A 12180-nucleotide genomic window follows, 5' to 3' on the forward strand; every position below is an offset into this window, starting at 1 on the left:
CAGGTCTCTGTCATAGGTGTGCCTCATTTGGAAAGGGAAGTGCTCGTTACTCATGAAATAAATTAGAAAGAATCACTTCCCGCAAAACAGCTTGATCCACATTCGTGCACCCAACAACTGAACAGCAGTGCAGCTCCTCTGTTGCGTGCGCAGTAACTGTAACCCTAACACAAGCCTGACTGTACTCACTAACCCAGCCTCTGGGCTTCAGACTCACCAGTAAGAAAATTGGTCAGGGACCAGAGAGAGACGATGAAGACATTCAGATCTTTAGATCCATGAATATTACAGTACAGGACGATGCTGGGTTTCCTTGTGAGGTGGGAATGTCTAATCTGTTTTTCTTTTCTTGTCCATCTCTACCTTTTATCCGTTACACTTAACCTCCAACACACATTCTCCTTTGGTTATTAATCCACCTAGAAAACCTAAAGTTATTGGTGGCACGGTTCCAAATCTCTCTCAGTCGGGCTAGTCTGAGAATCATTTACAGCCAGAAGGAATAGTAGGTATGCCAGCTCAGGCATACAGCCAGCTTGCCCCCTGAATTCTGGGACATGGGCACATGGATGGATTTTTCAGCCAGGAGGGATTACACTGGAAACGCAGACACAGACCCAAGATCAGGGGAGCTATGGTTCTCCTGCAGAGTTCTGATGCCCAGGTAGCATCCCGTAACTCCAAAGCTAAAGGGAACCCTATCATTGCAATCTATGATAGTGACTGTAATTCTGTTTAAGAATACGTATATGCCTACGCACTGTGATGCCTGGGACACAGCATCGTGTCTGGCCTCCTGGGGAAGCAGCTTATGTGGTGGTGGAGGTGCTGTTGTTTAGGGACACACAGGCAGAACTCACTTCCTGACTGCAATTTTTCTCCTTTGGCTAGGAGTTTGATCCTGAGGAATTCTATCATCTTCTGGAAGCCGCTGAAGGACATGCTAAAGCAGGCCAAGGAATAAAAACTGATATCCCGCGGTACATCATCAGCCAGCTGGGGCTTGCCAAGGACCCTCTGGAGGGTAGGGATGTTTTACAGCTCTTGGACTGTGTCTGGCTGAGTGACCAGGCAGGGGATCAGGAAGAGGAGCGGGAGCCTCTCACACATGGCTGCTGCCAGTTAGTCAGAGCTAGCATGTGTTGGAAGGTCTCTGCTACTCCCAGGCTAGGAGCTGCCCAAATCCCAAAAGTCACCGCTGCAGTTAATGCTAATGGCAGCTTTGCTGGCATTCTCAGCCAAAGAAGAAGGACTGAACAGGCTCTTCAAAGGGTGGCACCTCCAAGGCAAAGCGGGGTGGTGGCATGGCAGCATGGTGTGGAGACCTTTGTGCTGCCCCTGCCTGTGCTGAAAGTGCTCCCAGACAGACCGAAAGCTTGTTGCTCCAGCACATCTCACTGCTGGGCAGAATGACAGAGATGGACCCGCACTATGAAATGAAATCAAAGCAGATGTGGCAGGACTGTCAGCAATCGCTCAGCCAGCAGGGCGGGTCTAGGTAGCTGTTGGTGTATCCTCTGGGCTGCCCTTTCCCCTCAGCTCTGGTGAATTGACAGTACAGATGTTTCGTAATGTGTGCCTAAGGCAGTAAACCCCTCCCAGTCCCGCAATGCAGGTGACTGCTGCAGGATGGGATTTGTGCTTTCTCCCCCACTGGATCTTGCTCTTTGGTAAGAGTATAAACATTGCATCCCAAAATCCGTGTTCATGCAGAATTCAGGCTGCGATGTTACTTGCCCAAATGTTAAGGTTCCGATAGCATCGTTAACTCTGCCTCCTATTCCTTACGCATTGCATTGGAATAGATGCTTCTGAGGTCAAACAGGAGATCTCTCAAACCAACAGGTAACTCTTTCTTCAGCAGGTTCTGACTGATACTGATTGGAATTAGCCTTGAAGTTGTTTTTGGAAATGTGCCTCTCTCCATGCTGTGGTAGCGAGGGTTCAGATTGCTTGTCCAGGGATTAGCGCACAGTGCTGAAGTAGTCTGTGCAGGGATAAAAGTGCATCAGCTTCCAAACTCACCCATGCTTGGACTATGGCAGTGGAGTGGGATGTGCATTCCAGGACTGTATCCAAGTCTCTCCATGCCAGAACCAAATTCTCCTTCATTATCGCTTGCTACATATTAAATACAGTAGATTACTTTCAAGAACACTTAATCCAGGGGAAGCCAAGGCATGTGGGAGAACGCAGGAAGGACTGTGCAGAGTAGTTAGAATTATATAAATGTTTAACCCCTTGATGTCAGGACCCTGAATTTCCCTGCATGAATGGGGCTCCAGGCAGGCAGACATCAAAGAGGTTGGGCCTACAAAGTTGTTAATGGGTGTCTGCAGAAACACTGGAACACAGAGTGGGGGATGGATGGTGACACTGTCTACTTTTGGCATTAGCTTTTGTTAGTGGTAAAGGCCTCAATGAGCATGAAGCTTCCATTCTGACAGATATCTATGAGTCAGGCTGCACGCTGCCTGCCACGCTTCCTCGTGGTGTTTTGGTGCTCCCAGCCCTAGGAGGAACTGAGCCTGGAGTTGCAGAGGGATGGGTGAGAGACCAGAAGTTAGTCGAGGATGGCAGAGGCTCGATGTGGGCAAAGTTTTGTATGTGTTCTTTATCCAGACCAGTCTGCCGATGCCACATATATAGCAGCCCATCTCATCCCGTTGAGCAGTCAGAATATTGGCTGTAGAGGGGTTGTGTGTGCAGCAAACCCAGACAATGCAGTGGGAGTAGGCCAGGAAAAACGTCTCTGCTGCTTTTGGTGAAGTTGGCACCCAGTGCAGGTTGCTCAGTGAATTTGTGCGAGGCATCTTTTGTGTGTAGACGGCACCTTCTGCTAGCATGATACTAGTTGAGGCAGCAGGGTCAAACCTATGTCTGGAAAAGGTGGTCAATTTTCTAACAAAGAACTTCTCCAGAGGGGAGCAGTGTGCAAATCTCAGTGGAGTTCCTTTAATCCAGGATAGATGGGTTTCAGTTCCTCCTCCCTCTGAAACAGCAGCAGCATGTCTATGTAGTCTGTTGAATTCCTGACAGCTAGCTCTTTCCGTTTTTCTGCAGAAATGGTTCAGCTGGATCATTTTGATAGTGGGAACACCATGACCCCAGAGAATGACGATTCCCATGAGGTAAGGCCGTCCAGCCTGAGTTAGTGTTCGCATTTCCCAACCAGCTTCTCTGACACTGAGCAAATTAACTCTTGGCATCCCGTAGAAGGCAATGCCAGGAGGCTGTCTGCATTCCCAGGGAGCTTGGAGTTTGAACTGTCCATCCATAGAGGGTTGCTGAAACTGTGTGAATTTTTGAAGGTACATATCTCATGGACACCCCTGTTCCTGTACATGGATCCTCCAGTTGGCACCTGGACACGTGGAACGGGCATGTGCTTGAGGCAATTTTGACTTGACAGTCCACAGTTTGCAAAGTGCAGTTGATTTCTGATGTGGTGGCTTCTGAGGATGCTGAGCAGCAGCAGCCTGCTTTGAGTGTAGGTCTAAGTTTGCTTTTACTGGTCACGCTAGCCCCTTTTAGCAAGAAAGCGTCCCTTTGTGTGATGGACAGCATAGGGTAGGGAACGGTGGGCAGGAGCGTTTCCCAGGGCTAGCGAATGGTGGAGGGGACGCATGCACTGTATTTACAGTCACAGTGCCAGGATGTGCAGAAAGATCAAACACCCCTTTGTGTGTGTCTCACGCAGAGCCGGGCATCAGCTGCCACTTCTCGGAGGAAACCCTGTGAGAGTGACTTTGAGACCATCAAGTTGATCAGCAATGGGGCCTATGGGTAAGTTGGAGAGACAGCCTCTACTTCAGTGCAGGGCGCTCAGGAGCTTACCAGCTTGGGACTGCACTGAGCAATGCACTCATGGCTGCAAACACTGGCTGCTTTTTGCAAACGATCTAAGTGTGAACTAATCACCTTAGTATTGGGCCTGGCCTGAGCAAGACCAGCTCCCCTGGAAAGAAGGCACAATGCTGGTGAGTGCAGAGAGGGACGGAGCAGGCCAGGTATCTTGTTTACTGTGTCAGTCTTGGCACTTCAACGCAACTCCATTGAGTGTGTTGTTACAGCTACTGCACATAAATCCTCCTGGCGAGGAGCAGCTTGCCATGTCTGAGAATGGCGCCTGCCTCGCTGCTGGCGTTGTAAATAAGGCCAGTGTTCAGTAAGAGGATGCAGCTGGCAGCCTGCTTGCAAATGCCCGTTGTAATTGACTTGTCAAATATCACCCTTTGCATGTGGGGAGCACAGTGCTTGGCAGGTTAGTGGCTAACCTCCTGAAACCCCATGCCAGAGTCCTGAGCTCCTGCTTGCTCTCACTGGGAACTGCTCCGGGTGGTGGGAGATGCAGGTTTCTCGATGCTTTACAAGTGTTTTGAAGCAACAAGTCCAGCTGTTCTGGTCGATACACTTGACAGCAGCTGTGGGAGCTGCATGCACTCAGTACTGACCCCTGCGGTGCTTGCAGCGTGGAGGGGGCTATCATCGCTTTCTCCCCTCCTAGGGCCGTGTATCTGGTGAGGCACAAAGAAACCAGGCAGCGTTTTGCTATAAAGAAAATTAACAAGCAAAACCTCATTCTGCGGAACCAGATCCAGCAGGTGTTTGTGGAGAGGGACATTCTCACCTTTGCCGAGAACCCCTTTGTGGTCAGCATGTTTTGCTCCTTTGAAACGAAAAGGCACCTGTGCATGGTGATGGAATACGTGGAAGGTGAGAGCCAAGCTGGTCACCCAAGGGCCAAATGGTGGCTTTACACTGCGATTGTTAGAGCAGATTTAAAAAAAAACAAAACTCTTAACCTGCCGTCCTAGGGTAGGAAAACCATCTGCTACCTGTTGAGAGAGGAGCTTGGTCTGTGCAAACGACTTGGAGACAGGTGCTCCTTCGTGTTACCCTCTCTCTGCCTCCATTTCCCTCTCTGTAAAAAATCCTCTCAGGGTTCTGCAAGGTGTGTGTGCGCGTGTGCGTGGGGCGAAGTGGTGTTAGCCACTGGCATTGTTTTGGAATAGAGTAAATTAAAAATACCCCCCTGCTTTAATCTAGTCTTCTTTCTGAAGCAGTTCTGTGAATGGTGATTTAATGAGTCTAGTCTGTTCCCTCTGCCAGCCTCTCCTGTCCATCTGCATCGAAACATGTAACAAACATGCATTCGCCAGGTAACCAACATCTTTGAGCTGCAACAGACCCTCCTTGCTGGAGTGGCCTCTGATGTGTCTCAATCTTAGACCTGCTGTTCTCCGCTTGTACCAGTGCAACATTCCAGAAACTGGAGAGCTGAGTGCTATCTGAAGCAGAGCAGCAGTGGCCACGCAGGTTCAGAAAGAAAGGCTTTTCTGCCATATGCAATTGGCCAGGGATACTTTTCCTCTTTCTAGCTTTGGGTTGCGGCCACTCTGAGGCAGTATCCAGGACTTGACAGCTCAGGGTCTGATTTGGTGTAGGGAGTCCTACGTTCCTCTTAAGAAGAGGTTGCTTGAAGTTCATGAGGATGCCCTCAGCACAGTCCTGCACGCTGCACAGTTGCCTGTGGCTCATGGAGAGCTTGTATGTTTCTGTAGGTGGGGACTGTGCCGCATTACTGAAGAACATGGGTCCTCTGCCAGTTGACATGGCCCGGATGTACTTTGCAGAGACTGTTCTAGCTCTGGAATATCTTCACAACTACGGGATTGTGCACAGGGACCTGAAGCCTGACAAGTAAGGACAGGAAGGGGGCTCAGGGTTGGAGGAGCCTGGGCAAGAGGCTGTCAGATTCTAAAGTGAGGAAAGGGGTGGGAGGTTCCTTTGTGTGTCCTTTCCCCACTCAGAGTGATGGGAGCTGCTTCTGCCTGAGTGATTCCAAGTCATGAGCAGAAAGCAGTCAGCCGTTTCAATGTAATTCTTGGAGTGGGCTCCTGCTTCCTACCAGGCTCTGCTAGGGAGCGAGCCAGTGAGATTACATGTGCATCTTCTCTCCTGCAGTTTGTTAATCACTTCGATGGGCCACATCAAACTAACAGACTTCGGCCTGTCAAAGATTGGGCTGATGAATATGACCACGAACTTGTATGAAGGGCACATTGAGAAGGACACTCGGGAGTTCATGGACAAGCAGGTACATCCAGGATCTTGGTAGGCTCAGATCCCACACTGTAATGTGTGGGGCCATTGGTTCAAACAATCTCTCTTGGTCCCTGGGGGAGGGTGGGAATGCTGTATCCATATCTTCCCATCTCGGAGACAGCATAGTTCTGGGCACGCTGCAGCAGTGCCTGGGCTGCTGTGGAGAGCAGAGGTTCCAGTATTACCAACACCTCTTTGAATGCAGGTGTGTGGCACTCCCGAATACATTGCACCAGAGGTGATCTTAATACAAGGTTACGGGAAGCCTGTCGACTGGTGGGCCATGGGCATCATCCTGTATGAGTTCCTTGTGGGCTGCGTCCCCTTCTTCGGAGACACCCCAGAAGAGCTCTTTGGGCAAGTGATCAGCGGTAGGTCTCTAGCAAAATGGTCAATACCCTGAGCCATCCTCTTGTCTTCGTTCCAGGAGCTTTCTGGGTCTGAGCGTTCCTAGCCCTCCTTTTTCTTGTTATATCAGCACTAGGTATGGGTTGTTTGGGTATTTGTGTTAGTGCTTCCGGGACACTGAGACTCTGAATCATGCAGGCACCGCTTCCTGTTATAGGCCCTGGAGCACAGCTCATCTGCTTATTAACAAGATGATATTTTGCCCTTCTGTAACCTCTTCCATCCAAGGTTCTCAAAGGGCTTTACAAACACTTACCAATGAACATTTGCCTGCAGAGGTTCCTGGGCTTCTTTCATGATTATGGCTGGGTGTAGGAGCAGGTTAGAGTGTGCAGCTGGCTCGCAGGTGGCAGGTACTGGGCCAGACATGTAGTCTTTTGAACTGATTCAGTGGCCCCAAGGAGGTTGGGATCCTCTAAATGAACAGATTCCTTTTTATTCCTGCCTCCTTTTGACTCCAGGCAAAGGAGGAAGGACAATGTATTCTCTACCCAGGACAGGATGAAGAAAGGAGAGATGTTTTGGAAGCTGGCTTAGGAGAATTCACAGCCTAATTGTTGCCTGCACTCGAATGCTGTTCCTTAGCATGGTGTGCTCTGGAATGAGGGTTGGGCCACAGGGATGTTTCATCATCTGATTTAGACATGGGTTTTCTCGTAGTGTAGATGGGCCATGTCTGGTTGGGTTTCGCTTCCTTCCCAGGCTTTGGGAGAAGCGTGGCTTGCAAGGCTGTCCTTGTACAGCTGCCATTTCACTTTTCTCTTTTGATTACTGCTTAATTTTTCTTGTAACAATAACTCTTCGGATTAGGTTGTTGGGCGTCACCCAGGTCTTGCAGCACCCTCACCATATGATTAGTGAATCAGAGATGGTTGTGATGTAGCTTTAAAGTCACTGAATGTGGACATGGGAGTCTTAGCTTTCCCAGAGTTAGGCAACTAGCACATGCTTTGCATTACTCTGTAGCATTTTGCTTGTGCAAAAATAACTTCCCTAGCAAAGGTACTTTGCCTTATGGTTCCAAGTCATAAAGATCTTCCTTCAACTCGCTCCTAACTCTGACCCAAGTGGGATGCTCCCTGCAGCCATAAAGGAAGGAGGGCTGAGGTGCTCATTGTGAGAAAAACAGGCCATTAATCTACAGCTTTCTGCCCGCTCCTATCCCAGCCAGCCTTGGAGTGTCTGCTGCATGGAGTCTCAGACCGCTAGCTATGTGGGGCCCCAGAAGGTGTAGTGCAAGTCATCTGTGGAGTGGTCAGTTACAAGTCTCCAGTCAGTGTGTCTATGATCTGCTCTCTGCCCTGGCTGTTCTGATGCAAACGGCCTTTTGCTCTCAAAGGAAGGGGTCACCTCATCATTTTCCATTTTGTTTCAGATGAAATTATGTGGCCTGAAGGTGATGAAGCTCTTCCTGCTGATGCTCAGGATTTGATCACAAGGTTGCTGAGGCATTGCCCTCTAGAACGATTAGGCACTGGTATGCACTTACTGTACCCTACTTTTACAGCTTACATCCGCCAGGCAGCACAGGGTGTGGTCACCGGCGAGATGGCCGGAGTGGCTTCTGGCTGATCAGCATTTGTCTGTTCAGTTGATATCTGTCTCACCTTTGAGATCGCTGCCTTAGGCAATTAGAAGTATCCCCAGCATGTTTATAAGAGCTCTTCTTTAGCGTCTGCCTCGTGGACTTTGCTCCCTCATGGTGATTCTGCCCATCTCAGCCTTGAGCATAGCTTTTCTACAAACCGTATTCTACCGTTGGGATGGAAACATTCCCCTCCCCTCCAAAGATCCGCTTCCCTGGAGAATCTGGGCAGTGCTGACTGCATGTTGGCACCCTACGTGGGTAGCTACTTGATGGGATTAAAGCATGCTCCTGATGCCCTGTGGCCACCTGGTGCTTAATAACCCACGGCTTCTGCCCCTGGCTCCAGCACGTGTTGAAATGTTGGTGTGTCTGTCCTGAAGACCCCTACTTCTCTCTCTGGTTCCCACCTAGTTTTTTGTTTGCCTTTCCTTTCACCTTCACCTTCCTGCATTTGCCGGCTTAGCACAGTTGTTACCCCTCTGTTGGTGTATATAGCCCAGGGCATAGCTACAGTTCTGTGCCACTGTGTTTTCCGGCCTTAGTGTCCTGCTGTCTCCTCCTGTTCTAGCCATTGCTCATTGTTCTCTGCCTTGCTAATGAGAGCTCCAACAATAATTTTGACAATAGGCCAGATCCTGCCTCATAACTCTGTAAATGTCAAGGAACTACTCTGGATTTCCCTTTGTTGGTGTAACCGAGAGCAGAATCTGTCCTGTTGTTAGAGACGTGCTGGGGAGGCCAAGGCCAGATTTTGGTCTTGTGAACCTTGTTGGTTGGGATTGGCTTTGGGAACCTAAATCCAGGCTGGTTCCATTCTATCCAAGCCATCTGCCCTGGGGGTCAGATAAAAATAAACTTGTTTCCAAAGTGAGAGCACCTCCTGGGCTGTGGGGACAGTTCTGGGACCTGAAGTCAGGCCTGCTCTAACCTACGCGATTCTGTGCTGGACACCAGGTGGCGCCCATGAGGTGAAGCATCATTCCTTCTTCCACAACCTGGACTGGAATGGGCTGCTGCGGCAGAAGGCTGAATTCATTCCCCAACTGGAGGCTGAGGATGATACCAGTTACTTTGACAGTAAGGCCAATTCTTGCTTCTTGTCTTTGACTCCATTGTCCCAGCAATGAGTCTTGGTAGAATTATCCAGAACAAAGAAATACTCTCCAGGAAGCTATGGGCAAATTTCTGACAGTGACTTTGCTGTAGAAACGAATGATAAAGTCACTGCTGCGTGGAGTGAAATTCTCCTGGTCATTCCTCAGGTGACAGTGTCTCCAGGTGTGCCAGCTCCTTTGGTTTGCTCAGATAAGCCCTTTGCTGATGGTGCCCTGGCTCACAACCTCCTTGACGTGCTACCTGCCAGGCACGGCGGGAGGGACTGGCAGGTCAGGCTGAGTGCAGAGGGCTGTGGCCAGAAGGGTTCACTTGTGGGATTTTGCACACGCCTATAGCCCTCAGCAATGTGTATAGAGACGAAAGCTCCCGCTGCTCTGCCCTGCATGCCAGAAGGCATTGCTTTCTCATGGACCTGCGTAGCTGGCAAAAACATGGTGCATCAGGGGTTAAAGCTGGAGATAAATGAGTGCAAGGCTGAGTGCACGGTAACCTGAGGCTCACAGGGGGTCACTTTGGGGGTTGTAAAATGCATGGTTAATTCCCCTACTCCTGCAAGCCTGACACGGATGACCTAATTATTTAGAAATTTGGTGTGCTTAAAGTATGGGCTGTTCACACGCTGAGGAACATAGGACTTGCTGGACCAGATCAGACCCATGGTCCATCTAGTCCAGGATTTTGTCTGACAGTGGTCAGAACCAGACACTTCATAGGAAGCTGCAGGAAACCTAATCCCCTATTATCTAGAGGCTGGCATAAGCCCTGAAGCGTGAACTTTAAGATCCATTCCAAAACTTCCTAGCATCAGCAAAAGAAAATAACTTTCACTTCTGTGCCAGGGCTTCCCTGGGATTTAAACCTTGGCCCTCTGGCACTGTAAGCAAGAGGTCTACCCCTGTGTCATTTGGACAGCAAGACTCCTCTGAACTGGTCCCCATGTGACAGTGATGGTATCCCTGCATCAGCCTTTATTTCTGCGGTGAGGGGCTCTGGCAGAGAGCAGGGGAGATGTTTTTATATTCTGTAAACAGTGAGTGTGGCCAAGTTGGTGGGTTTGTAGCTCCCTGGAGGAGTGACCCACCTTCATGGGAGGACTAGTCCTGGCTGCATTATCACTTCTTGCTTTCAGCTCGCTCTGAGAGGTACCGTCATTTGGGCTCCGAGGATGAGGAAACTAACGATGAGGAATCATCTGTGGAAATCGGCCAGTTCTCATCGTGCTCTCACCGCTTCAGCAAGGTACTGGAAATGCCCCCGTGGAACCAAGTGGGCCTGGGGGTTTAGAGAGACCTTCCCCCTCCCGTGAGGCCAAAGCCCCAAGCTGTCATTCTCTGCCAGAGCACAGGTTTTACTAGTGACCTGAGAGGGGCTTTCTGAGCTCTCGGGCAAGGGAAAGCCCAGGGAGTCTGCTCACCTGCTGCAGGAGCACTACTGAAAGCTCTTCAGTGAATGCTCTGGGAAAGGCTGCTGGTGATTCACGGGCGGGGGGTGCTCTTCAAAATGAGCACTGACCCAGCACCCCAGCATAGTGCTAAGGAGGAAGGTGTTGCTAGAGATGCTGCCCTTCATGAGAACTCAAGTCTGGATCCTGACTTTTCTGGGATAAGGATCCCATGGCACCATGCCCCAGGGTAGGAGAATTAACCCTGGAGTGTTCACCAGGGTCCCATTTGGCTGGTTGCTCTCTAGAATCCTCCTGGATTTATTATTCTTCACTCTGTCCTGAATTGTTTTGTGGAGTTGCTGTGCGCTGTGAAATATGGTAGCTATTTGACCTCAGAGGTGGCAGCATTTCATTGGTGGGTGGGTGATTCCTGTAGACGTATGGTCAGAGTGTCTGCTTCGGTAACTCAAGTGACTTTGGTGGAGCCATGCCAGCAGAGGCAGGACCGTAAGGTGTAAAGTGCTGTGGGTTCGTGGCTGAACTCTGCCTTCTGCTGGTCTCTTTGCTACAGGTTTATAGCAGCTCTGAGTACCTGGCAGCTCACTCCAACTTGAGCTTCTCGTCCTCCGAGCGCAGTCAGAGTGAGGAGAAAGAGGACAGGATAGAGCGCTGGGACAGGAGCTCAGGAGATGAAGAGAAGAGCCGGCTGTCGGGCACAGAGACCAGGTGGTGCATATTGTCCAGATCTCCCTCCATGAAGCACGAGGCTCCTGTGCCTATAGGGGAAAGCGAACTCCCGAAGGCAGCAGGGATGAGCGGGGTGTGTGGACTCTCACACTGTTATGGCTTGGCAGCTCAGCCAGCCCTGGGCACTGCCGCTTATTTGTACTGGGGTTTGCTTCTGCTCTAGGTAAAATACTGGGGTTTGCTCCCAGCAGTTGCCTGACAGAGGGTGGGGCAGTCCCCTTGCTGAGGGGGCAGTAGGAGATCCAGCAGTGGGCAAGTCCTGCTCCTAGAAGACTGGTTGGAACCATGATGAGATGGTGAAGTCCCCAGAGCAGGGACCTTGGCTGCTAGCGGTGCAGTTAGCCCTGAAGTTGGAGAAATGGCCCAAGGGAGCTGTGCCCTATGGTATGGTGATAGTGCTGTGTCAGTGGTGGGGTCCCCAGCCTCAGTCTGTCTCTTAGACCATCTCTCCCCTATCAACAGGCTCCGATCGTGGACATCCTGCGGCTCAACGGCCTACTCCTCCCGGCATGAGCGAAGCTGCAGCACTGCCACCCTCACCAGCACCTTCAGCCTGGAGACCATGCCAAAGTTTGCATTCTCCTCCGAAGATGAGAGCCCCTGCCCAGGCTCTGTAAAGGCTGAGAGGCCGATGTTTGTGCTGGGGGACCCTGAAGCAGGGGCAGGAGGAGCAGCAAAGTCCTCAGCGTTATCAGGTACGTAGGCTGTGGATGTCAGAGCAGGGTATTAAGGACACCACAAGCGTCACCTTTGCCATTTGGCAAAGCTCTGTGCTAAGTCTGGGACATAGCGTCGTGTCTGGCCTTCTGCTGGGAAAGTAGCCTGTATA

At 50.5% G+C, this 12180-nt stretch overlaps 1 protein-coding gene across 1 annotated transcript in view; it reads left to right on the plus strand.

Annotated features, from left to right (window-relative positions):
- Positions 1-12180, plus strand: part of MAST3 (microtubule associated serine/threonine kinase 3) — a 63659-nt gene that overhangs the window by 39810 nt on the left and 11669 nt on the right. The window contains 12 exon segments of the mRNA XM_030540252.1: positions 892-1024; positions 3064-3131; positions 3701-3786; positions 4508-4716; positions 5565-5703; positions 5968-6100; positions 6314-6479; positions 7892-7993; positions 9059-9181; positions 10350-10459; positions 11176-11330; positions 11814-12046. Coding sequence (XP_030396112.1) covers positions 892-1024; positions 3064-3131; positions 3701-3786; positions 4508-4716; positions 5565-5703; positions 5968-6100; positions 6314-6479; positions 7892-7993; positions 9059-9181; positions 10350-10459; positions 11176-11330; positions 11814-12046 — 1657 coding nt within the window.

This window comes from Gopherus evgoodei, chromosome 22, assembly GCF_007399415.2.
Source record: "Gopherus evgoodei ecotype Sinaloan lineage chromosome 22, rGopEvg1_v1.p, whole genome shotgun sequence".
In the NCBI taxonomy this organism is placed as follows: Eukaryota; Metazoa; Chordata; order Testudines; family Testudinidae; genus Gopherus; species Gopherus evgoodei.